The sequence below is a fragment of the Cryptotermes secundus genome, unplaced genomic scaffold, assembly GCF_002891405.2.
Source record: "Cryptotermes secundus unplaced genomic scaffold, Csec_1.0 scaffold754, whole genome shotgun sequence".
Taxonomy (NCBI): Eukaryota; Metazoa; Arthropoda; class Insecta; order Blattodea; family Kalotermitidae; genus Cryptotermes; species Cryptotermes secundus.
Window position 1 is genome coordinate 14,913 of NW_019744126.1, and position 27,106 is coordinate 42,018.

Sequence of the window (27,106 nt, forward strand, 5' to 3'; positions counted from 1 at the left end):
GAGTCCCACTTGAGGCATGGATGTCTGTGTACATTTATTCTATGTTTGTGTTGTCCTGTGTGTATGTAGCGATCTTGCGACGAGCTGATCCTCCATCCAAGGAGTCCGACCGATTGTGTAAACGATCAAGAACCTGAAAACCAGCCAAGGCCCAACAAAGAGTGTAGAGTCATAGATAGACAGATACACCAAGAAAACTATAGCTTTATACTTCATAATAATCAATAGAAAAGCTAAACATGGAATTGTAATATGGACCTATACAAAGATATTAGCGTTGATACTCTTATTTTGCTTTCTTTCTACAGTAACAGCCTCTCCTTTCGTCCATATGCTTCGAGCTTAAAATCTGTGAACTTATTTTGATGAACTCTGATACGGACATTACGACATCGGAGGATGTCCCGTACGCATAACTGTTAATTTCGTACAATCCGAGAAAGCAACGTGGTGGATGCAGGAACATATGAGGTGGGAGCTTCACTAGCACCAAAATCAAAGTGGTGTAACCATGACAGCCAGCGAGATAACAGGACCCATAGACACGATAGCAGCAAAGTAACAATAGGCTTAGTGACAAATTTTTCTAACATCGAGAGGTATATTACGTAAAGCCCTGCGGGCCTTTGTTTGGAGGGTAACATGCACAAGCGTCATTCAGTCGATAAAAGCATTAAAATTTAGTATAGCATCTGCATGTTTCATGCAGTTTACGGTGGAATTATGGAAAAAGGACCTACATAAATTGAATATATCGGTATATTAAAGATATTAAAATTTATTAAGAATACTGGAAGACAGATACGAAAGGTTTGCACTGATAACTGTAATTAATCATGTTAAAATGCTCACCAAAAGTATTGGAAAGAATTAGGAGCATCCAGAATATAAAGGTGAATGATCATATGCGCAAATTATGCGCAGACTATGAGCATATCAGTCCAGACTGCAGCTTTACAGTCATGTCTGCTATCATGAATCTTAAACACTTCGCGTTTAGTATTCACACCATCATCCATCTGGGGCCATACGAAAATAAATGTTAATTAGAATGAAGGGTAATACGATACAATTAATTAGTCTGCACTCCATTTCCATGTTTACGATTTCAGAAAATTAAATCCTTAAGTCTCAGTTAAACTAAATAGCATTTAAACATGAATACATCTCCAACACAAAGAACAACCGGTTACTGCTCTTTACGCGAATATCTCTCTGTTTGATCTGAGAATCATCTGAATTGAATAAATACGTTGAGTGGGCAAAATGAAAAGTTTCTCAATGTTAAAATGGTGCGGTAAGCACAGAGTTCACTATGCCAAACAGAGCAGAGACCACGATATTAAAAAAATAGACCTGACATATTGAGTTCCATTGTGTCTTAGAACTTAATTAATCTGGTCTCTTAATTCTAATATAATGGTTCATAATTACTACAAAAGCCCTAATAAGAAGACTGTCTATAGTAAATTTGTCCTTGTGCTTAACTAATTAAGTACGACTCCATAAAGGCGTATGGGAGAGTGGATGTAAAGATCCACATTTTCTTGACCTCGGCACTAGCTGGTGGTGAGTGGTCAGCTTCACGCCCGGTCCGCTTTACCTTACCCCTTAGTACCCATTGGATAGAAGTTGTGTGGACCCCAGAGCCGGTCTGGACGACTTGAAGAAAAGAAAATTCTTGACTCTACCGAGACTCGAACACCGACTACACGGTCGTACGGTAAATAAACCAAGAAATGTGTATGAAACTGAGATTAGAACAGAAAAATAAAAAGGACTCTAGATTTCCACCCATTTTTTGTTTTCATTCTCATATATTAATACTAATCATAAAATTGTCCTTTTCACCCTTGAGCTTGAAGCTTTACCAGTTATTGAAAAGTAATGTTCTTCAATATTATACAAGCTTCACCTTATGCAGGATGTGTGCAGAAGCGAAGTACCTTTCATCCGTTGGGCAGTACATGGGTCTAAGTGAAGTTACATGAATGACCCCTGAGCGTACCCATTTATTACTGTATTGCGGTTTCAGCACTGCTTCGAATATTCACGATTCATAACTTCAAATCAATTTAAGAATTTTTCTACAGTTCAGAACCGACCGCTATTTTGAATTAAGAGTTAACTTCAGAATTCATTAGAAATATATAATTAATTATAACCGAAGTAATTAAGATTGATTTGCGTTGTTACAAAACAGAACTGGCAGTGAAAGTAGGCTCAAGCTGGCTAGTTTTCGGAAGATATCTAATTTTAATCTCAGCCCATTAAGTCAAATTCCGAAACAATGCAGTCAAAAAGGATATTGTCTCTACCTTGCACATCCTTTGTTGTTTATTATTTACTACCTTCCAACCACAACAAGTTGCATACTCTGAATTTGTGATAAGTGCCATTAAGTAAACTTTGAAATAAAGTACCCCTGTATCCCTGTAACAGGCCATGCAGGCCCATAGGGTTGTGAGAAGTCGAGGCTCCCACACTTTCTAGAAAATCGGTTCACAGTTGGCGGTGAGGTTGTTAGCCTTACGCGCGGACCACTCTTTACCCCAAGGAAAATTCCTGGTACTCATTTCTGTTAGAGGCTGAGTCGACTGCAGGGCCATAGTGCGGCTGCAAGGATCAGGTCAATCAAAAATCCAATGACCTTATCGAGAACCGAAAGCACTATCTTCCAGTTTCTAGCACAGTGCCTCAACCAACTACGTTCCCGTGTGCACCAAATAAACAATAAATAAAAATAAATTAATGAATACAACCGGAACAAACTTCACGGTTTCATATGTAAGCAGTAGTACCTGCATCTGATACATGTCACACAAATAAACAGACTGCTCACCGGAGAAACTTTTTAGTTCAGTATCATAGGGTACCAGGTTCAAATCCTATCCAGTTTCGGGTTGAAGGTTCGTGCGTCTTTACAATCGCAGGTCATTCTACACATTAATAAACATTCTCTCGTGAATATTCAACAATAAAATCACTCGTGCTCATAGGAAATGATAAATTAGTCAATGTAGTCCAAAAATCAAGAATATCAACTGTGAGGGATAACCGCGAGAAAAATGAAACACTCTATCAGAGTATCTTTAATTTATGAACACAAAAGTTCCTTATAGCTCTTACAGAGACTCTGAAGACTTGGAAGCTTCCTTTGCTCTGCAGTGTCAGACATGAATCCCCATCTTAAAGAATAACAATGTGGTGAAGAGCTGGCTGGTCTGTTACCGCACGCCTCAGTAAACGTACAGAAATCGTAACTTAGGCAATGCTGGGTGGTAGAAACGACGAAACTTGGAGTGAAAACTGTTTCGGTGCCATTTCGTTCAGAAGTATCTTACACGATCACGGATTTCGGTGGTAAGAAGCCAACCACTAAGGGCCAGAGCTATGGTACAGCCAGCGCCATAGCTCAAGCGGTTAGTTGCTGGCTTCCCACCGCGGAGGCCCGGGTTCGATCCCTGGTCTGGTCAAGTGTGATTTGTGGTGGACAAAGTGGCGCTGGGGCAGGTTTTCTCTAAGTACTTCGGTTTCCCCTGCCAATCTTCATTCCGCCAATTGCTCCACAATCACCACCACCTATCATCTGGGGCTGGTACAATAGGCCAGAAGTGGCCGCAGTACAAGGGACTTAGTCCCGCCCCACTAGCAATAAAAAGAAATACGGCACAGCCATCTGTGTTTGTTTAAAACATGTAAATATTCATACAAATAAAGAAGAGCCTTTTCTAAATTCATTGTGAATGAATAGTGTACCCGATTAACGAGTGATATATGAAGGAAAGATAGTATCCTATTTCAGAAATAATATATTTTAAGCTTATTTTTAAAAAATAAAAAGAGGCTTATGAGATCACCTTGCTATCTGTCTATTTATCGGTCTAGTTCATCTCTCTGTGTATCCCCCGTCTTTTTTAGGCTTATGAAATCACTTGTTTGTGTGTCTGTATGTATCCTCTTAATTCTTTTCGCTTTCTATGCAATCCCTCTCGTATCAAAGGGAAGTATGCGATTTGTAATTCCTTTAACTTCTTGTTTTTTTAAAGGGGCATTTATTAGTAAAATTTGTATATATTTAGGGGAGTAAATAATGATAAGTACACAAAATCTATCATATGAGTGTATATTTCATCGCTTATAATTCACATGCATGTGAGAAGAAACGAAATTCCAGTCACTTCCAAATTACTTACAATAACGTTGAGCCTTGCACGGTTCCTCCATAATAGAGAGAACACCGCGGTCTAGAAACAGGACTACGAAAAGAATAACTTCGTCCCCCAGTCCTGCAGACCACGAAGAAAATGGTACTTAGTTGAATACGGCAATAAATTGGAAAACCAATATGAGTGACTGCAGATTCTACTGACCTCTGAAACATTCCACTTATGATGTCGACTATGACTAATCGCGTCTTGCTTGTTCTAGGGAACCTTTAAAGCTTCATGAATGGATATAAAAATAGAAACATAATATAGCTGTATGATATAGTGAACAGTTCTGGAAATATTTGATAGTCATTTCGGTTCAGGAGCACTAAAATGGTCATCAATATATGTCATGGTGTCTGAGAGACGAAAAGTGGCAAAAAAACTTGTACTTGGAATTTACTCATCTGGGCTGTGGTATCGTGCAGTCTCGTAGGTTACAAACTTTTTTAAAGTAAATACTGCCTCAGTCATCAGATGTAGAAATAAGATACATATCCTGAAGGCCGCGCCATAGCTCAAGCGCTTAGGCGCTGGCTTCCACCGCGGCGGTCCGGGATCGATCCTGGGTCTGGTCAAGTGGGATTTGTGGTGGGCAAAGTGGCGCTGGGGCAGGTTTTCTCCGAGTACTTCGGTTTCCCCTGTCAATATTCATTCCACCAATTGCTCCATAATCACCCTCACCTATCATCTGGGGCTGGTACAATAGGTCAGAAATGGCCGCAGTACAAGGGACTTAGTCACACCCAACTAGCAATAAAAAATACATATCCTGAAGATGGAGGGATCAAAGACTTCTGAATCGTCGGTTACCACCTATGGGACTATATGCTGTTGTAACCCAGAAGACCACAAACTAAATTTTCACCGCTATGAAAACCTCAAATCTCACATGCACGAACGTGTTCAGATTTGGTACACTTGGGGTAAGCTTTCGTTCATAATCATCTTATCCTTGCATGACCATCGGCCTGAAACTGCAGATAGAGGGGACTATAAGAAATATAAAGCTATATATATATATATATATATATAGTCCACGTGACACTTTCTTATCCATGCAGAATCACAAAGTTCCCGTCATTAATTTTCGAAACTCCACACAAAACTGTTTAATTAAATACGTAAGTTTTAAGGTACTGCAAATGTCGATCTATTTTTTAGGATTACTCCGCTGTTAGTTACTTAAGACATATATAATTAGCGTCAAATGCAAGAAACCGCCAATCGAGTTATGTTTAATTATACGTTCAAATTCCAAAACATCTTGAGCAGAATTATAAAAATCTCTAAGAACACTACTGCCCCCATAAATTGCTAGATACACTGCTGACAAATTTCATATTCTTCAAGTGAAGTCATTCCCAAGGGAAAAAATGTTCATGTACGTATGAATAGGAAATGTAAAATTGTCACTGCTTAACTAAGCATTACGTCTAGAAGAGCATAGGGGCGTAGATGTATAGATCCACATTTTCTTGACCTCGGCGCTGGCTAGAGGTGATTGGTCAGCTTCACGTCCCTGCTGTTTTACCCCAAGAAAAAGAGCTCATGCACTCAGTGGATTAGAGGCTAGAGGTTGGGTGGACTCCGGAGCCCGTCTGGACGACATGGAGAAGTGAAAAATCTTACCCCCATCGGGACTCGAACTCCGAACCCCCTATCGTCCAGAACGGCCAGTCGCTATACCGACTGAGCTACCCCAGTTCTAATATGTATGAATAAACACGTATCTAAAAATGGAGTAATGTTTATTAATACAAACATATAACTGGGTTGAAATTGTTAATGACATTATCTCCAACAGTTCTTTTACGAGCCTTATATTATTCCGATGTCGAAACTCTACTGAAATAGTCAGAAATTAAGTAGCGTATTAGTAAATATAATTTACGAACTGTTTCACTGTATTCAGCATTTAAGGCATCTTTGTCCCAAGGCGCCAATGCATATTGCGGCGGTGTATAAGGGTTGCAAGCAGGAGAAAGGGTCCGCTTATATTCTTACCTTCCACGTTCAAAAGGATGGCCAAGTTGATCTTCGGTTCCGTGTTAACTTGACATTCGTAAATGCCGGCATCCCTCTTCTGAACGTACTCGACCCGTAGGTTCCACTCGTCTGAGGCCTCGGGGTGTATGACCCCGAACCTTGCATCCCCGGTGTATGTGAAGATGCTGGTCGTCAGAATGTGTAGGTCGCGTTTCCGCATCCATGACACCTGAAATACAAAGCAAATTTCTTGCTTCACTCTTATTCCCGCATTCACGCCACCGAATTCATAACCGACTTAACTAAGTCGGGATAGTGACTATGCTACGGCCTCGCCGATCAAATAATCATGGCTCCATTCCAGATGAAGTCAAGAGATTTCGTGATATCCCAGTCTCTATGGCAACGGGCTGGAAATCCCGAGATTCGATTCCCGGTAGCAGTAAATTTGTCTCTTCATCATAGTTCCCAGACTGGCTCTGGGCTCCTATCCCACGGAATCCTAGGGGTGCGGACTTCCTTGGGTGCAAAACACCCTGGACGTCAAACTGACCATTCAATTTCGCCTACCGCCGAGGTCAAGAATGGTGCATCTATAATTTCACTCTCCCATTTGTCTCCATAGCTTAATGCTTAATTAATTAAACACAGACTACTTTATATTTAACTTACTAGACGGGCTCTGGGGCCTATTCTCGCACCAAACGACCACCGGACTTTCTTTTCACTGGGGATGAAGCGACAGTGGCGTGAAGCTGATCACTTGTCTCCATCTCGCGCAGGGGTTAGAATGTGTGGAGCTACACGTTAAATTTCCCATACGTCCTCATGGCGTAATAACTTATCCTGCACACAAATATCCTCGCAATATTTTGTTATGCGTAATCCGTATCAAAACAGTGGGATTATAACAGAGACTGAAGGGAAATACCGGACTGGACCTTATCAGAATAGTAAGAAAAGTTATGAACTGCATTTGACTGTGTATTGGCAGTAATGAAATCATGTCTTTCATGACAACAGGCAATTTCACGGTATTTTTACGTATTAATAATTTCAGTTGGAAAACCTGATGACATGAGAAGACATGGTAAACCGAAGAGTAGATTTGGAGGAAAATATATGTGAGGAAATTAAGAGGGATGTGAGGTTACAGGGTTGATTCAACTAGAAGTAACAGGAAGTAAGCAGAGGTTGGCAAGATTGGCTTCATACGTATATTTGCACACTTTTACAAACATTACTGTAAAGTTAATCAAACAGAACGAGATTAAACAGAGTCGGAATGTATCATGCATGGCACAGATGAGATGCATAAAATTCCGATCGGAAAACGCGAAAGAGACCACCGGAAAGGCATCGGCGTAGATGGGAATATATTAAAATAGAACTGAAAGAAATAGGGTAATAGAATGTGGAACGGATTTGTGTGGCCCAGAACGCAGTCTAGTGAACACAGTAGAGAACCTTTGGGTACCAGCTCGCAAAGCCGCTCTTAGCTTTTCGAAAAGGACCCTGCCTCAAGGAGAGAGTGAGTTAGAGCAATCATCATAAGGACTTACTACTGAAGGAAGACGCTCTAACATGAAGACATTCAGGTCACAAGTCCCTCTTGCAGTGCGGAGCCGCAGAAGTACGTGAGAAATATGTGATGTGAAATTAAACACTAACCCGATAAGCTTACACTGGTAGACACAGAGGCAACCGCACCTTGGACCACTCTCTCTCTACATCATTATGTATAATACTGTCCGCTAGTTTTGATTTATTGTAATCTACATATGGCGTACGCTATAGCGTAGCTGGTTGAGGCACTGATACAAGCTGGAAGGTCGCGGGTTCAATTCCCTACGAGGTAATTCGATTTTTTATTTTACCTATCCTTCCAGACTCTCTGTTGCCCTGGGGTTTACTCAGCCTCTTACAGAAATGAGTACCAGGAATTTACCTGGGGGTAAAGGGCGGCCGGTGCGTAAACTGACAACCTTACCGACATCTGCTTGCTGAGTTTCTAAAATATATGGTAGCCTCGACGTCTCATAACCTTATGGCTCTCTATGGCCTGTTACTGGGCTAGCTTTACCTTGGTCTGAAACATAATCGACTAATGCGAAAATTCCGTGTTCTGTATTGTGAAGGTAAATTTAGGTGCTGTATTACCGAAGTTTAGTTCACAAGCAGTATGCAGTAAAATGAAGAAATTATGTAAATAAAAAGAACACCGGCTACCTAATTCCCTGCCAGACAGCTAGCTACATACAGCCAAGTCGCTCTTGAGAAGCCAAAAGTACCTCAGTCAGTGAAGAAAATCCCAACATCTTAAGAAACAGGGAGGTTCATTACCGTGAGAACAAGAGCCCAAACCTAGTCTCCATCCTGAGGCAGATAAATCCAATTTATATACCCCAACCTATTTTTCTACTATCCATTTTAATATTATCCTCCTATTTACGAAAACATGACTTTGACAGAAATAAGAAATAGAATGTTAGGATATGGTCTTGTCAAAAGAATATAAGAGTCTGCTTTTACCGGTTCTCACGGTCTCTTTGCTTGCAGATTTCTTATATATTTTCCTCTACCCTGAAGATGGAGGCGATACGTTCCTCCGAAACGTCGGTTAACACCACATATACACGGTGCCAAATCCCAGAAGACTGCTTTCTTCAATATAAGAGTACATTTCAGAAAAAAAGTAATTCACTAGACATGAACTGCAAAACTTAGGATAGTGAGGGTAAGAAGAGGAGTTTACAGAGGAATTAGAATAAAGGTAAATATGAAAGGAATTTGAAGGGAACTAAAGCAATGGCAAGTTACTGAGTTCCAACAGAAAGGATGATATGAATGTCGATTAGTTGTGATTCTAACCGTAGTCCGAAAATCCGAACAACAGGTGCAAAGGCTGGCCTCCTGTTACCTGACAGCACTTCCATTATCCATGCACAGTTCCGAGAAGCGTGAAGCTGCATATGGAACGCTTCGTTTTTGCAACACAGCGGATACAAATTCCATTTCCGATCAATCCCGCGTAGGAGCTAGTGTGGACACAGCCGTGGCGTCCTCCTCGCCTCATCCCTCTATTTAACGCAAGCACAGATCCTCCCGGCCACAGCCACAATTTGAACGTGTGACCTCTGCCGCTATTGAGATCACGTAGAGGATGTTTAAATCCTGCACTTCACAGATTCTACTGGGCTTGCCGTAGTCCTTAGAAATGCTTCCAGACTGACTAAAGAAGACATACAAATTTTGATGCTAGTGATAAACAATAAATATTTATAGAGTATAGTGTACTTATGAGGGAGGCACGCGGTAGCGAATTCAATTCTGGATGAGGTCATTAACTGAGCTAATCTTTCCAGCCGCACCGTGGTCCTGGGATCTACTCGGCCTCTAACAGACATGAGTACCATTAGTCTTCCTGGGGCTAAAGTGTGAGCGGTGCATAAGGCTGACAACACCACGGCCATGTGTGAACCGATTGTCTAGAAAACGTGAGAGCCTCGACGGCTCACAAAACTATGAGCCCCTACGGCCTGTTAAAAGGATAGTTTAACTTTTTTTTGTATAGTGAACTTATAAGGTGCCATAAGAGCTGATGAAGTCAACCAGTATTTTCAATGGGATAAGAGTAGAGGGGGGAAGAGATCAGGTGAACACGGAGAAAAGTGCAGTGGTGGGGAGAGTTAAAGAGAGAATACTATCCGGTACTATCTCTTATTCATTTATAAGCTGATGTCAGAATTGAAGTTAAATGTCAATTATAATCATACAGTTTACCAGAAATAAATTAGATTCTGTCACGTATGTCAAATATCACAAATATATTAAAATGTCAAGGAGAAATGCATTTTCAAGAGACAATAAGCGATTTTCAAGCACTTACACCATATTCAAAGATCGAATTAGAATTGAGCTAAAATTAAATAGGGACAAGAATTTCAGGAACACGATGCACGATGTGCAAAGATTTAGAGAAGACAGTTTCTCAGAGATAACACTCTAAATTTAGTTCTAAAAGGAAATGTCATTTTTGGAAGAAGAAGAAGAATACGGCGGCGACGGCGAAGAAGAAGAAGAAGAAGAAGAAAGAGGTGAAAAAATTTATGATAATAATGGAAGAAGTCATAAGCCTTAAGCTCTAAAAAGGAACAAGGACACGTTAATATGTAGCTCTTTAAGTTTCTGGAGCGATATTTACACATTGTTTCAAGCAGTTGAATTCTTTGACAACGGAAGGTAACAACTGTTGTTCTGACTCCTATGAATCACACTATGGTGTTACAAATGTAATATTCGTAAATTCAGTAATAAATGGAGGCAAGTGATCTGCTTCATGCTCCTGCAGTTTTAACCCCGGATAAAGAATGTTTGGTACATATTCTACAGGGTGTTAGAATGACACTGATGACGTTGAGCTGAGGTAAAGAGTTCCGCTTAGTGGTAATCATCAGTACTTTGGCTATCAAATTAATAACAGGTGTTCGGGCTTGGGACACCTTGACAATTCCAGCATTACTGTACATTCAGAAACACTACCAACTATCATCTTTTCATCTATTACCCGAAACAAACTGGATATCCATAAAACAAAGTACTTTCATTAGAGGCTCTCACATCAGTGGTTATGAAGAATTCTATCTTCTTGGTTATAACGCCGTGTAGTTCGCTGAGAGTCAACCGACATTTCGCAGGAACATTTCGCCTCCAACTTCAGGGTCGAAGAATAATTCAAGCAAGAAGCCTGCGTGAAAGCAGGTGGCAAACACAGCCTCTCCCAGAAGAGAGATCTCTCAAAACACTTTCAGTTTGCTTTGTGTAATTGAGGAAATTGGTCTACTGTGAAGCAAAGACATTGCTTACACCGAAATTGCTGTAAACTGATTATCACATGAAATGTCTGGACTCTGCTCTCAGAATGGGTAAAATTACAGAGCGATAATCTTTTTATTTACGTTATTTCCTTAGTAAGTTACTATTCAAATAATTAAGTCAAGAAGATAATTAACTGGGCATGCGCACAGAAGGAAGAGATAAGAAAAGTACAGGAGTAATGAATGAATGTTGGAAGGGAGGTCTCATGGAAAGAAGTAACTTGGAAGACTAAAGTGAAAATTTGAGGAAAGATCGTAATTAGATTTTATTGGGTATCTTTCCAAGAAGAAAATGGACATCCACATACATAATGTGCAGCAACCCATCATATACGAATTTTTCAGAATCTCGAGAATTTTCCATGTCCTAAATATATTGCGGTTCTTTTTGAAGACGACATGAATACTTTCCTCAGGAGCATAAACTCCTCAACTCAAAATCAGCCAGCAGAAATTAAATAGAAATTAAGAGTAACATAGAAAATGGTCGACTATCAAAATTGGCGAACTCTATGAAAATTCAGTCCTAATCGGATTGTCCCATAAATGCACAAATAAAGGGGAGGCTCTTCAGAGCAATCTCTTTTAAGGGAGCAGCGGTTCGGGTTTCTCTTGATGTTAAAATGGGCGAACACGGCGCTAATTGGCGTAATTACTTCATGATGTATGCGGAGCGCTAGGTGTGAAGGCTACTATTGCACGCTTGGGTCCTGACTCGCTCACATGCATATTAAAACGAGGAAAAGTTCTAGTGGAGCAAACCATCTTGGGAATTACTGGTAAGCTTGGTTGCCATATCGTCTCAATCTATCAGTCTTTAAGTGATAAATTTGCATGAACTTTAATAGCTTAGTGGTTATTATATATACCACCTGTTATACCATACATTACAATCTGTGAAGTGTGCATTTGTCTGTTTCGTACGGTTTTCACAACAAACAGCAACTGTTTCTCTAAACAGCCTTAATCGATTGATTTGTAGAGGAGCCACATTGTGTTTCCTGTGAGGTAAGGAAAGAATTGTATATTGCTTAGAAGAATTTGACTGGCCAGCACAGTTAGACTTGGAATCTAGAATAACCGTGCTGGCGATGACCAACAGGAATTTCGCAGCCAGCCAGCCAGTCAGTCAATCAGTCAGTCTTTAAAAGTTACAAGTTAATAATAGCATTTAAAATGCGAAGTAACCCTTTAAATTGGATTTTGGGATCCTCACAGCTATGTCTTTGAACAGTACTATCTTATGTGATGCAACACTGCGTATAATCCGTCACAAAATTACCGACGTTTCGTAGGAATAAACTATTTCCATTTTCAGGGAAGAAAAGTAAGTCAGTAAAGTTACTAACAAGTAGCAAGCTCACCGCTCGATCCTGTAAATGTAAAAATATCTTCCTCCGAATGGTGGTGAAATTGTACCTAACTACACGGCATTACGTCACAGAAATCTGCACCATCCAAAACTTGTGTAAAACAAGCTTGTGCAGAGTTTTTGCTGCAGTTCTTCAAACGCTTTGAGAGATATCATAGTTGCCATCTTCAAAGTAAATACATGGACAAAGGGTAGTAACTGTAGTATGCATGTACTTGTATCTTTATATTTTATATAGGTCACGTGATCAGAAAATACGCTAAGTGGTCAGTTAACTTTCTCCTCTTATAAAACTTTTCTTAGATCTATAAATATAATTGACTTCTATAATCTTAACATTTTCCTGAAAAGTGCCACGCTAAAGTTATCTCTAAACGATGGAAGGACTTAACAAACGATACGAGTCCAAAGTGACAGCCGGTATCGAGCAACCGCCCCAGAAAAGCAGGGAGTGAGAGATAATTATTTCTTTCTCTACTTCATAGCTTTTTGACGATCTGTTCTACGTCTCCAGTATTTTGTATGCATTGTATTCTAGTATCTTAACTAGGTCTGTAACTTGACTATTCCTCATGCTAGTTGCGAAGTAATATCTACAACGATTGTTTCTCAGCAGTTTTTTTTTTTGGTCAAAGTGGGAGGTTGAAATTGAAAATACACTGTCACGAGTATTAGTGACTAATAACGGGAGTTCGGATTGGCGAATCGGTTTATTGGATCTTCACTAGTCGTAAATACAAGTAGTTCTTACACTCTCAAGATTACTGTAATCATAGCACGTAAAGTCTTCAATGTCTGATAATACTTCACAGCCGAATCCTCACAACTCCTTCCTTGACGGCTTTTCAGCTATAACTGACTGCAAACGACATTCACTGTCCCTTATAAATTTTTGGCACGGACGCATACACGTATAAAGCACCTATTATTGTAGACATATTTACAGTTCTGTTCCTTAATACTGGGCATGACACGGACCACATTGAAAAAACTTCTGTTGTCCAAATTGTTTGCGTAACCTAACAAGGGACCATTTACCAAGAAAATGTCTTCGCGGGAACTTGTTTACCAGCCCGTTTCCTAGCAATGTGTTTACATGTAACAATGCAATGAATGTGTTACGCCCTGGAGCAGGAGGGGTAAAGGAGATAGACATTAATTTAAGAAGGTTGGGTATCTGTCAGCACCTTTCTCTAATTACAAGGAATTAACTTCGGAAACGGGATCAGGATACGATTACGTAAGAGTAGGTACTTAAATACATGATTATTTTTCACAGCATACATCTGATAAACCTACCCTTGTAACAAGCCGTGGAGGCACATAGGTTTGTGAGACGTCGATGCTCCATCATTTTCTAGACAATCGGCTGGCGTATGGCGGTGAAGTTGTCAGCCTTACGCACGATAGCACATTCGGTATAGCGACTGGCTATGGACTGGACGACCAAAGGGTAGGTTTAGAGTCCCGATAGGGTAAAGAATTTCCTCTTCTCCATGTCATCCAGACTGGTTCTGGGGCCCACCCAGCCTCCTATTTAATGGGTAACGTGGGTTCTTTACCTGGGTGTAAAGCGGCTGGGTCGTGAAGCTGACCATTCACCTCCAACTAGGGCCCAGGTCAAGAACAAATGGATCTATACATCCACTTCCCATACGTCTTCATGGCGTAGCTTTAATTAGATAAGCACAGGACAACACTATATTTTTACTTTTTACATACATACTGATACATGGTTGCTCAATTGTCCTTACTTTTTTCTAACCCCCAGGGGATTGATAAGCTAATATCGCAGTGCACTTCATTAGCCACAGTTCATGGTACCACTTAATTTGGACGGCATGAAGGCGGTGATAGAGAACGGAATATATCGAAGGTCCAAGGTTCTGGGCAGGGCTGGTTTTCTGGTGACGTATTAACTAACTGTGAGAGGGCTATAGGGCATAGCTTTCCTTGTCAGATTTTCTCAAATTTTTATCAATAGCTTCCGTGTCTACCGACGCCGACGCATTTATCATATAGTCACCGCTGCGTCAACATTCTGTTCTACTTGTATTTCCTGGTTACACTGTATATCCGCATATCCAACTCGGAAATATTGGATTTCGTGGGCATTGTTGTGTTGACTACATTAACCTACATTCTTAAGTTACAGCATTCCTTCTTTCTACAATCCCTTCCGTGTATTTATAAATCAAAATCCGTATTCTACACTTCTAAAATGCCATATTTATTGTCCTAAGAATATAATACAATGTAACTACGTTGTACGAAATGCGAATATATTGACTAATTCTCCAGGCATAATTATGTACGTCATATGTTCTTTGTACTAAATGAATGTATTGGGAGGGTACCGTGCCTTTTCTTCAGTGTCCGTCTTCTTTTGATGAATCTTCGAATTTACTTAACTGTTCTGGTAAGGAACAAATTTAAAACGGACATATAGAAAACTGTACCTCATATTTAGGAAAGAAAGCATAACGGCCTAAGGACGTGAGTGCCTTAAGTTTAAATGCCACTAGAACTTGATATTGTTGTTGACATTATTAGGTCAGTCAAGGCCATCCCTCCTTCACTTACTCCTCAAATTCTTTCTCTTCCCTGGGACTCTACCTGCAAGTATGTAATCCATAGAGCTCAGAAATGGGAGGGCGTGGAATGACGTTTAGTTACTAAAGAAAACGTTCCTGAATGTAAAAAGACAATTTAACTTCGGTTTAGACAGAATTCATTAAACGTTTCTTGTGTGACATAAGTTTATGCCTATTCACGATCTTCTACTGTACATTTCTGATATGTAACTGCGAAGTTCACTGCCACGACAAGTAGTTAAGCGTTGAATTCAAAGACTCACTGCATTAGATCGTATGTCGCAGCAAAGTCCCCTCATACGCTGTACCATTCCGCAAAGCAGAGGTAGTTATGACAAAAGGTAAAAAGGTAAAGTTGTCCTTATGCTTAAGTAATTAAGCACTACGCCATGAAGGCGTTCGGGGGAGTGGATGTGTAGATTCACATTTTCTTGACCTCAGCACTAGTTGGAGGTGAGTGGTCAGCTTCACGCCTCGGGAGCTTTACTCCCGTAGAAAGAGCCGCCGGTAACCATTGGATAGGAGGTTGGGTGGACCACAGAGCCGGTCTGGACAACTTAGAGAAGAGAAAATTCGTGACGCTACAGGGACTCGAACTCCGACCGCTCTGTCGTCCAGCCCGTAGCCAGTCGCTATACCGACTTCGCTATGCCGGCTCTCATGAACGTATATGACATTATAGTAACGATGTCACTATCACGTAATGATAATGAAGTGGTAATAATTAACACTGATCAATGACTGAGTATTATTTCACGTTGGGGACTCATTCTGGCAATTCAACACCAAACGTCCAAGCTTCTGTACAGCGTTACGTTATGAGATTATTGGGTATTAATTACAGCGCATTTCTGATAATAATTTAGTTGACGGATTGCACAAATTGGGGAGCAACCCACATTGGAAAATATGATCATACACTGACGTGTTATACAACAAAGTATGCGCTTACACATTTATTCTGCTAATTAACAGTGTTTATTCAGTCAGCAACTGGCTTAAAGGAAGTGGCTTTGTGCAAGAACCAATATCCTCAATGCTCTTTGCAGTTAAAGTTCACGCATTCAATATATATACATATATTTATACAACAGTGACGGTGAATGAGCTGCTGTAAATCATCATTATCAGTACTGACACTAAATACTGACACAATTATCATGACGGCATCAAACTTCCGTTCTTTTGTACTCAGCACTCATTATGGAGGGCAATGTTTAGTTTCCTAGCATAAAGTTTCCATAGCAACGGCAGCAGTATGGTGAATTCAATTGCTTTTCACAGTTCTATCCCGAAACATTGCGGTTTCAGAGTTGATGTGAATATACAACAAACCGTGTTGCAGTTGAGGAGTTCGTAGGCTGACGGGGGTTATGTAACAATGAATAGGACATCTACCCCATTTGTTGGAACCATATATTGAAGTGCAGGGCTTGGAGGGACGAAATTGGGTGGACAGTGCCAACCCAAAATAAAGAAGTAGTAAGAAGAAGTAGGGATATGTAAAATTAAATATAAAGAAACTGTGGAAAGAACGCTAAGAAAACACGAGAGTGATGTACAAATAAATTTAAATAACTGGTAATAGGATAAATATACGTATAATTAAAAAATTGATATGAAGAACGCCGATTTCTGGAACGTGACGCCATGTAGAACTTGTGTGAACTGATGTTTGGGAGGAACGTACCGCCTCCATCTTCAGGGTAGATTAATGAAACGAGGGATGGTGCTGTGGTCTCTACATCTAAGAATGAAAGGAAGGTACACAGTAGTTTGGTATTCTTGGTTCGTGGCTTCTCGAGACGTCGAGTGTGTCGATGCGTAGCCTCCCCATAGAGGAACACTATGTAAGACTTGAGGTTTTCACGGCTGTGACTATGAAGAATTCCGTCTTTTCAAATATTCCGCCATGTAGATCTTGGGTGAACCGACGTTTCAGAGCAACGTATCGCCTCCACCTTCAGATATATACGGCACCACATCCCAGAAGACAGCTTTCTCCATAGTCCCTGTCGTGAAAACCTCAAATCGTACAATTAATATCAGTTATATTCTGTAGGAATAGCAATTTAAGCGGGATGCGTGATAGGATCAATCATCCAAAAACTGCACATTTTAATGGAATTAATTCATATAAAATTCAGAATAAAACACGAATTTTCCTCAATAACAGAAACGTGTGGCTTGGGTCAAGTACGGAAGACCGATAGAAGAGAACATGGAGGAACCTGGAAAAGTTGCTGGTCTCAGCTGGCTTCCCGTCCTTACAGGTTGTAAGTGATCGTTAAAAAGAATATATGTAATTTGATGAGAATGTTTAAAATAACTGTCGATATAACTATAGAGAGTCGGGATAATGCATTCAGTATAGCAACTGGCTACGAGCTGGACGACGGAGAGGTCGGAGTTCGAGTCCTGGTAGGATCAAGAATGTTCTCTTCTTCACGTCGTCCAGACCAGATCTTGGGCTCTCACAACCTCCTACACAAACAGGTACCGGGGGTAACGCGGTCGAGGAGTGAAGCTGACCACTCACCTCAAAATAGTGCCGAGGACAAGAAAATATGGATTCAGACATCCACTCCCTCATACGCCTTCATTGCATAGTGCTTAATTAGTTAAGCACTGGAGCAATTTTACCTTTATTTTCTACTTTTTACAATATAACTATGGAAGTTATTTATTTTTTAATTTGCTTGGTGGAGGGTGGAGGCCAGCTGGGTCCACTCGGTACGTCGGCCACTGATTGGCCTATTGTAGCCAATAATTGTGATTATGATGATGGAGAATTTGGTGGAATGAAGACTGGCAGGTGAAACCGAAGTGCTCGGAGAAAACCTGCCCCAGCGCCACTTTGTCCACCACAAATCCCACTTGACCAGACCCGTTCTTGAACCCGGGTCGCCGCGGTGGGAAGCCAGCGACTAACCGCTTGAGCTATGGAGCGGCTAACTATGGAAGTTGGTGGCAATAAAAAATAGTATAAGGCAAGGATAAGGCCAAATATCCAGGGTCCGAGTACTTCGGTTTTCCCTGCCAATCTAAATTCCACCAAATTCTCCATCATCATAATCACCCGGGGCAGGCTGCAATAGGCCAATCAGTGGCCGCCGTGCCGAGTGGACCCAGTTGGACTCCACCCCTCACTAAGCGAATAATTTGCTGATATTTCGGGGGAATATACTGCCTCCATTTGAGGGTCGAACCAAGGAAGCCAAGCAAGATAACGTCCTTGTTAATTGTTTCGCACGCCCATTCTTCGCAATCAAGGAGACAGCAGATTTGTGAGAAACGTCGGTAAACTACAAGACTAAATATAACCCAAGAGACTGAATTCTACATACAAACAGACGTTTCGACACCCAGCACTTACAACAGGCAGTTACAGATCACCTCATTTTACCAGTAGCTCGTGAAACAGAAGAACCACAGAGCAAATTTACTTTCGTGCATCCTTCAATGTTCTGAGGAGAGGAATTTTTGTTGTGTTAGCAGCATGTGTGTTTCAATGTCACACTCTATTTCCTCATGCATATAGGGATCATTACCGTAGTGCAGTGATAGGAAATTGAAGTTGACTACACCTGGAACATACAGTCTGTGTTTTTACACCTGGCCGTTCTCAACAGAATGCAGAGGGGAATTGGGCGAGTCCAACTGCGGGCTGTGTATCGGACAGAGTACGACCATGTTATAGCATGTAACACTTCTTCNCCAATGCAGCTGAAAATACAAATCTGCTAATCCTTGCCAAGCTTCTTACGCGCAATCTTCGTTTCGAAACGTTCTCTCTGTAACATAAATGTCTTGTGTGATGAAACATTAGTGTATTTTCGAAACGGTTATAGAAACAAGAAACAGCTTGAGAAAATCAGCATTTCTATCACACTACTTGTATGTATTTCCTGTAAATTATGTTTATTCCTCTAAATGACAGTTTGCAATAGTTTTGTGGAGTAGACACATTTTACAATTTAAAGATAAATTTTGAACCTGTGCAAAATACGACATTTGGACACAAAAAAGATCAATCAGAAATAATTTTCTGTTGATTACTCTCTCCTTGAATATGGTACAGTGTTATCTGGTGGACAGAACAGTTGGCGACGTTTCGGAAATACGTGTTGCCTTCGCCTTTAGGACAGATGAAGATGGAGGCTGTTTTTCTACCCAAAGGTTGGTAATTATTTGCTGGATTGTTTGACGTCACATTCCATAAGACGGTAATATACATAGTCACCGCTCTGCGAAATTCAGATGTCGTTAACGGTTCACTGATCCACACGTTGGGACATGTGTAAAATAAAGTGTGATTCGAAATTATTGTCGGGATACTAACAATAATTTGGAATCACATTTTACATATTACAAGGAAAAAAAACGATCTGCATGTTAATACAATTATGTACTATATAAAGGATATAAAGTCTTTGGCAATGATCCTATACTTAGCACCATATGAGACTTCTGCTTGTACCAGTGATTGCAGAGTCTGTGCACATTTATCCCCTGCAGTCACTTAGCAATTGGGGCGACGGTGATGGCCCATCAACACACAACAGAACTCCCGCCCCAGCAAGAACACTGAAGGCAGCCACAGCCAACAAACCGAACAAAACCTAAAGCAACAACGTTCAACCCAATGACACCAAATAAACTGATCTTAGTCCAAATAACCAAAATAATCTGAGACAACTAAAATGGGAAGAAAGGAAACCAAATTACAGTGAGCAGCAGAACCCTTAACCATAACAAACTGTACACATGAAGATGGCCATTTAGGCCGAAAAGTGTACTGTCCGGTAAAGGAATAAGAAGAAAGAACTACGTTGCACATAGACGGCACAAAAGCTCCAAAATCTGAACTTAACAATACAATGTGGTTCTCAAATATTGTCGGAAAACCAAACAATATCTCTCTCTCCTTCTACTCTTAATCTGCACAAAGAACTTCTTCATGTCAAGGTCGCTACAAACGTATTCAGCCTCTTGAGGATCCTTCATTCCCAGATAAATCTTCATTAACTTGGTTAACACCAAGAGTGAGAAATTCCGTCTTCACTTTCTAAGCCTTAAGAGAATATAACACGTTCTTACCGGATTCTGAAACTGTGTAATTGTTACGCTTTGATCCCAGGGTTCACAAACTTCGTGATATCAGACTCACTAAAATAACACATAAATTTGCGAGACCTCCAACCTCTGCCGGTCAGTGAAATGTGCACTTCTGCACGTTATTGAGATCCTGATCAGAAATTACGGTGGCAGCAGGAAGCTAAATACATTTACGCCTTCCCTATACTTGCAATAAATTACAAAATGTTCGTGTAATGTCACGGAAAAGTCGCGAATTTTTTTCTCCGGTTGCTTCTATATTTTTGGGAACAGGTGTACTAAACTACGTAGGCTTTAAATAATGCTTCAGAATTCGGGCCAATAATCTGAGGAATCACGTTAATAGGTTATGACAGTTCCTGTGATATTTTGCGCCAAGCATTGAAATTATTATTGTCACATGTTTAGTGCCCCGTGACTAATAATAACGCGCTTTGAATGGTTTGATGGGATTACTTTACGCCTTCTTTTACAGTCTCTCTTAATCATAATCAATTACAATAATTCACAGTCAATCTTCAGCCGAGCCCTTCTTCCTTGTCTGCTGAGGACTCACCCCATTCTCGTTCTCATTCTACGACTGGCTTCAGATTTAAGACTGGACTACTTATAGAGTATCGAGAGAACCCGTAGAAAACACATCCTTGCCCAGTAATGGGTATATGCGAACCACACAGAAAACACCCCTTCCTCTTTTTTATTTACGACGCGTTGTTCAGAAACGGAAGTTATCCTATTGCTACCTGCATACACGTTGTAGCGGGAATGTGTTTACCGAGTTGTTGCCTAGCAACGGGTGTGTATGTCACAATATATCACTTCTGTGAGCCATCATACTAATTCGTCCATATCTTTGTCTGCCTATAGACTTAATTCGAAGGCACTGGTACCACCTGTAACATTCTTTAAAATACAGAAGAAACTTTAATGTTCCACTAATTTCCTATACTATTTATTTCCTGCGTTCTACTGAAGTTCCCCACTGGCTCGTGTGGTAGAAATGGTGACTTCTTCAAAGACTTTTGGGTTTGACGTTCTCACGGCGGTGGAATATGACACCTTGTAGTCAGGTAGCCACTTTGCTGCCGTTTGTGACGCACGTGCTCCAGGACCGAAGTGTAAACACACCAAGAAACTAGCAAGAAGCGAGGAGAAGGCAGAACCTTGAGCAGCTCCTCATTTAGGACAACTATGCTGCATCTGAGGTTTCCATGGAAATTATAAACATCATTATTATTATCATCATCATCGTCATCAAGGAAACACATTAGAGAGGAGGATAACTTTAAGTAGAATCTGAAACAGGTTTTAAAATTGTGGACTCAAGGCACCTGGCTAAATTTGTATTTTTCTTCTACAGCTTCTGTACTATTGAAGCCACTTCTATTTGAATATGTCATTTTTACTGCATACACATTTATAGAGATATCTTCAATTTGTTGTACGTAGGACGAAAAGGCGGAAACCGAAAAGACAAGATTTCTGGCTCTGAGAGAAACATTTGTTGAGGAACACCGTCCCCCTCCCACCGATAAACCAGATTTTCAATGGTATCCTTACAAAAACTCATCTCGTCTGTGCACAGCCAATACAGATTGAATTGGCACTTCCAGATATTTCTTTAAAGGTCAGTAAGGCGTAACTTGTTGGTAAAATATGGGGAATGTGTGAAGGAAGATTCACTGAGTGTTACCAAGGAGAAACTTCAAGATCTCATTATCAGGCAGATGACAATAGGAGTGCACTATATTCGAACAAGATAACACCATTAGTGGATATTCTGGGAGCGCTATTCTCAAGATGAAACATATTTCGTCAACATAAATTGAAACCGTTTGTGAGCCAAAAGCCATATTCATGACTTTTCAACAGTGGTTCGTGTGACTTGTATCTGAAACTGTATCTATCTTAGGTACTGATCAGTATTCTCTGGTACCAAAACCATAACACTGTTATGATTATCGTTCAACCCTTGCACTAACAATTTCGTGCATTCAGAAATCATGAAATTAAATAATACATACAACCACTTAAAAGTTTGTAAACTTCAAACGTCAACACTATTACCGTACAAGATTCTTTTAAGTGCAGTATCCAAGTGAAATGACAAAGAGAAACATCAATGCTTTCAGAACTGCAATTTTGGGTACATAATGCGTTCTTTAGACTCAGCAGTAAATTCGCTTTCCTTGTTTTCGAAATAGCTGGAATTTGTTAAATACTTCTCTGCTGCGATAATGAACGTGATGGGCCGCCCTATAGCTCAAGCGGTTAGTCGCTGCCTCCCCACCGCGGCGGCCCGGGCTCGATCCCGGGTCCGATCAAGTGGGATTTGTGGTAGACAAATTGGCACTGGGGCGGGTTTTCTCCGAGTACTCCGGTTTCCCCTGCCAATCCACCAAGTTCTCCATCATCATAATCACCCGGGGCAGGTACAATAGGCCAGTCAGTGGCCGCCGTGCCGAGTGGACCTAGTTGGACTCCACCCCCCCCCACTAAGTGAATAGTGAACATAATGATAGGACATTGATTTTGAAGAATTAAGGTTCGATTCCCAATGATGGTAGATATTTCTCCCTTCATAACCGTGTACACATTGCCCCAGAGCTCGGTGGGTACCGACAGACACCCTTTCCGCCAAATTTATTCCCAATCAGGATATGAATACATCCACTACCGCATAAGTCTCCGTGGCGTGAGACTTAACTAAGTAGAGGGATGTCTCTACTTACGCATTTGTACACACGCACCACTACAAGAGGCTAATGGAATTCGTCAGCAGTTCCCAGCATCTTGCACACATGGCCCTGAAGAAACTGATGTGCAAGTCTACACATGTTGTTGCATTAAATTTTGAGAAAAATTTTAATTATTGTGGCAAATAGATTTTGAATTTCTGTACCAGAATTCCAAAAACACTATATTTCTAACTTCAGATATTAATGCAGATGAGTCCAAAAATTACTTCTAATCTTGACATGTACACTCCCAGAACATGTCACATTCATTAAAAAATTGCATATAATTTGTAACAGGATAGTGTACATATGGTTATAGAAATATCACTGAAATAAATGTACATTGTTCGTAAACGAAAACCAAGAAAAACAGATTATGAATTAATATTCTGTACTGGGCAGCCTTCAATTTATAAGCATATACCGAAATACTAATGAAAATTAATTTTCTATCTAATGAGGCCCAATGCGAACAGGGTGCTGAGGAAAACGTCTTTACATAAGAAGGAAAAGTGAGATAAGTCTTCAGAAAATGCGTAATTAGGGCTCTTACAATATGTCATTTCTACTCTCGCTCCAACTTTTTGGAGCATAGGGCTGATTTCTCAGTTTCATTGATAATTTTTACAGGAGGTAGGACTCCTTGGGCTGGTGGTCAGCTCGTCGCAAGACCTCTACCTAAACACAGGACAACACGAACACAGAACTAACACACACACACCAAACATCTATGCCTTATATGGGATTCGAACCCACGATCCCGTCTTTCGAGCGAGCGAGGACAGTACATGCCTCAGACCGATGGGCTACCGTGACAGGCTTTACACTGTGCACTCATCTCTAAACAGAACAGTATTTTGAGATCAAAGAGGATAAGGGAAGCCGGACACGTAACAGGCATAGGAGAGAAGACGAACACAGACAGTATTCTGACTGAGAAACCTGAAGAAAGGAGACAACTTGGAAGACCTAAGGGTACATAGTAAGATAATATTCAAATGGATCTTAAGTAGATGTTTGGAAGGGTGTGGAATGGATATTGGCCAGTAAGGAAGTGCTCTAACTCCAGTAATGAATAATCGGGTTCAATAGAATGCTGGTATTTTGTTGAGTAACTATGACTCTGTTGTGTGTAATTACGTCGTCTAAATAAATATTAAATTTTACGCCTACCTACAATGCTGTGTCCAAGGACTCTCAAAGCAAGCAGTTCCTTTGGACCACACTATGGCGGCCGTGCATCGTCACGTCTGGTCTTCCAGGATCCGAGGCAATAAAAAAAGGACGGGAAATTTGTGCCCCACATCCGACTTATATTCGATAAATTACAACACACCGTAGGTTTTTAATGTAATGCCAGCCATACCACACGAACTATTTTCAACAGAGAGGACGGATGATCGTGCGAAGCTCCCATGGTATTCATACGCAGTGTTACGCCTGATTCGCTTCCTATTTCGTTGTCGGCTCTCGTGCGCTGCGCAAAATTTAGAGTGAGAATTACATTTTACTGAAGGCCGGAATATTATGTGTATCGAAATTGCTGAATCTATATTCAACAAAATATTTTCCACACAGTATAAATAAACAGATATCTGTACGTCAGATACCTTAAAATACAACAGTGAAGTTTTCTAGGAAATAAACAGCATTTTTTAAAATTATTATTATTATTATTATTACATAAGCAAAGGGTACTTTAAAACAGGACACTGAAAAGAAAATGTATATGTAATCAGGAGAAATTTTCAGAAGAATAAAATTGCACAGTCAAGATGTAATCATAACTCTTCTCGTGTTCTAAACATTAATAAGGGGACAAAACGGGGGGAATTGAGCTCATCGGAGATATACACATAAGAAACTCGCACTAATTTTGAGTTGAAATCCTTGAAGACTGCATTTGGGAGATCTAGGCATAGGTGGCAAAAGCAGTGGGTGGCCGAAAGCCAGTTACGTGGTAACTAAATGCACACTTAAATACGTTAGAAGGTCTCTTTATTACCCAGTGAATTAAAAAAAATTGTATTGAATGAAATGAGATCATCCATGTTCAGCACACAACACTTCTGTGTCTGTGTCTGTGTTGTCCTGTGTTCAGGTAGAGGCCTTGTGACGAGCTCATCACTCATCCAAGGAGTCCTACCGCCTGTAAAATAATCAAAATAAAAAAAAAAAACAACCTCGACACCGTAAGGTATGAGGTACGGATTAAGTAAGTATTAATTAGTCAGATATTATTAGATTCATATAGTGAAAAGGCTCGAATGCTCTGACACCTAGTACGTGCTAGTGATAATAGAATGATTAAGGAGGTACTTAATACCAAAGAAGAAGGAAATAAGAACGTAAGAAGATCAAGATTCAGTTGTGAAGAATGTATATGGCAGGACATCAGAATTCGGGGCTCAAGAACCTGGAGGAGTGTGGTATCGAACAGAAGGGAATGACGAACAATTCTGAATAAGGGCAGGGACCACACAGTGCTGTCGTGAAAATGTTGTTGTTGATGCAGCTGAAGAAGAAGAAGAAGCTGTAATTGTACTTGCTTTCTGAAAGTAAGCCTGCTGAGGGTCTGGGATGTCTTATCTTCTCATTGCATTAAAAATATTCACGGAAGGTTAGGATCCCTCCTTCAGAAACTGTATATTTCTATAAGACTACAAGGTATCATGGGGACCAATGGGGAAAATGGACACTTTCCTCCTAAGAAATATTTACATACCCGGAAAGGTTCGCTCTCTCACTAGCCTACCCCTATCTGTGACTATAAATTTGTGTGCCATTCGTAAGGATTTTTAAAATAAATTTAATCCCGTTTATTTGCAATGGCCATGACAATGGCCATACTGTCACGTGAATACGTGACTAAAGACGCGGGTTTAAGTGTTTGCTATCTCGCCAGTCAATTGGCGCGCTGGCTGAACCCGCAGAAAACACATCACGTGACCGCAATCCAGCCAGCTCATTGGCGCGATGACCGCTGAATAACAACTAGCTGTAACATTCGTCCTATTGTTGCGCGAGCGTATCGCGAGGTGTTCAGCGTGCCATTGCCTAGCGATGCTTGGAGAAAATCCGTTACAGTATTTTATCCATTCTTCTTCTATCACATGACCACCCTCCTTGTAACTTTCTATGCCATCAAGCCCATTCCTAAATCTACCCATTTCAACCGTGAAGGAGGAGGCAGTATGTATTTCTAAGGAGAGTCGATATCCGCCCACAAAACTATATGACGTCACCATCCCAGAATAATTCAACCTTAGAAGCATCTTACATTAGCAGATATCAACGAATCGTTCATTCCAATGTCCATTTTACATATATAAAACTATCTCTGTAACAGGCCGTGGAGGTCCATAGGGTAGTGAGATGTCGAGGTCCACACATTCTCAAGACGGTCGACTGATGAGTAGTGGTGAGGTTGTCAACCTTACGCATCCGTCACCCTTTACCCCCATGAAGATTTCTGGTACTCATTTCTGTTAGAGGCCGAGACGACTCCAGGAACCTAGTGCGGCTGGAAAGGTTAGGTCAAATGAAAAATCGAGTTTCCTCAACGCGAAGCGAACCCGCGACCTTCCGGCTTGTAACAGAGTGCCTCAACCAACTACGCTGCCGAATGCGTCCCATCTTACGTACATGATATATAAATTCTGAGGTAAAAGAAGCTTTCCTCTATGCAAGGTGATTCTGCCTCAAATTCTGGTGCACTTTGATGCCTATCACTAAGTATTCAAAATATCTTAGCCTTATAGCGAAATTTACGTGAAATGTATAGCATTCGCTGTTCCTTATTGATTACCTATAGGCGGGTAAATATTTTCCTTTTCCCAATCATGTTAGCTTGAAAGCCGAGGTTGCTAGAGGGCGGAAGACTATTCGATACATCCATCATTCCTCGCTGAGTGAAGCGAAAGTTTGCATGAAATATATGGAAAACTTATGTACCAGAATATCAAGACGCCGAGCAAGCAGGTAAGCCTCTTGTCTTACGAAATTTTCAGACGAAAATGCGAATGTGTTCGAAACACGGTCTGCAGTTGTTGTCAACACAAGATGGTTGTCAGATTTTAAAAACGTTGAACGTCGATACAGAATTTAATTAATTTCTTACATACCTCATTATGTTCCAGCAAGTAATTATCCAGATATCACGGATAATGTATAGAACTGTTACAGTATAAATCCAGAGAGAAGTTTT

At 40.6% G+C, this 27,106-nt stretch overlaps 1 protein-coding gene across 1 annotated transcript in view; it reads right to left on the reverse strand.

Moving 5' to 3' along the window:
* LOC111874527 (hemicentin-2) overlaps positions 1-27,106 on the reverse strand; it is a 941,243-nt gene that overhangs the window by 14,633 nt on the left and 899,504 nt on the right. Inside the window, exon 3 of the mRNA XM_023870097.2 lies at positions 6,219-6,429. Within this exon, the coding sequence (XP_023725865.2) occupies positions 6,219-6,429 (211 nt within the window). The remainder of the gene's footprint in view (positions 1-6,218; positions 6,430-27,106) is intronic.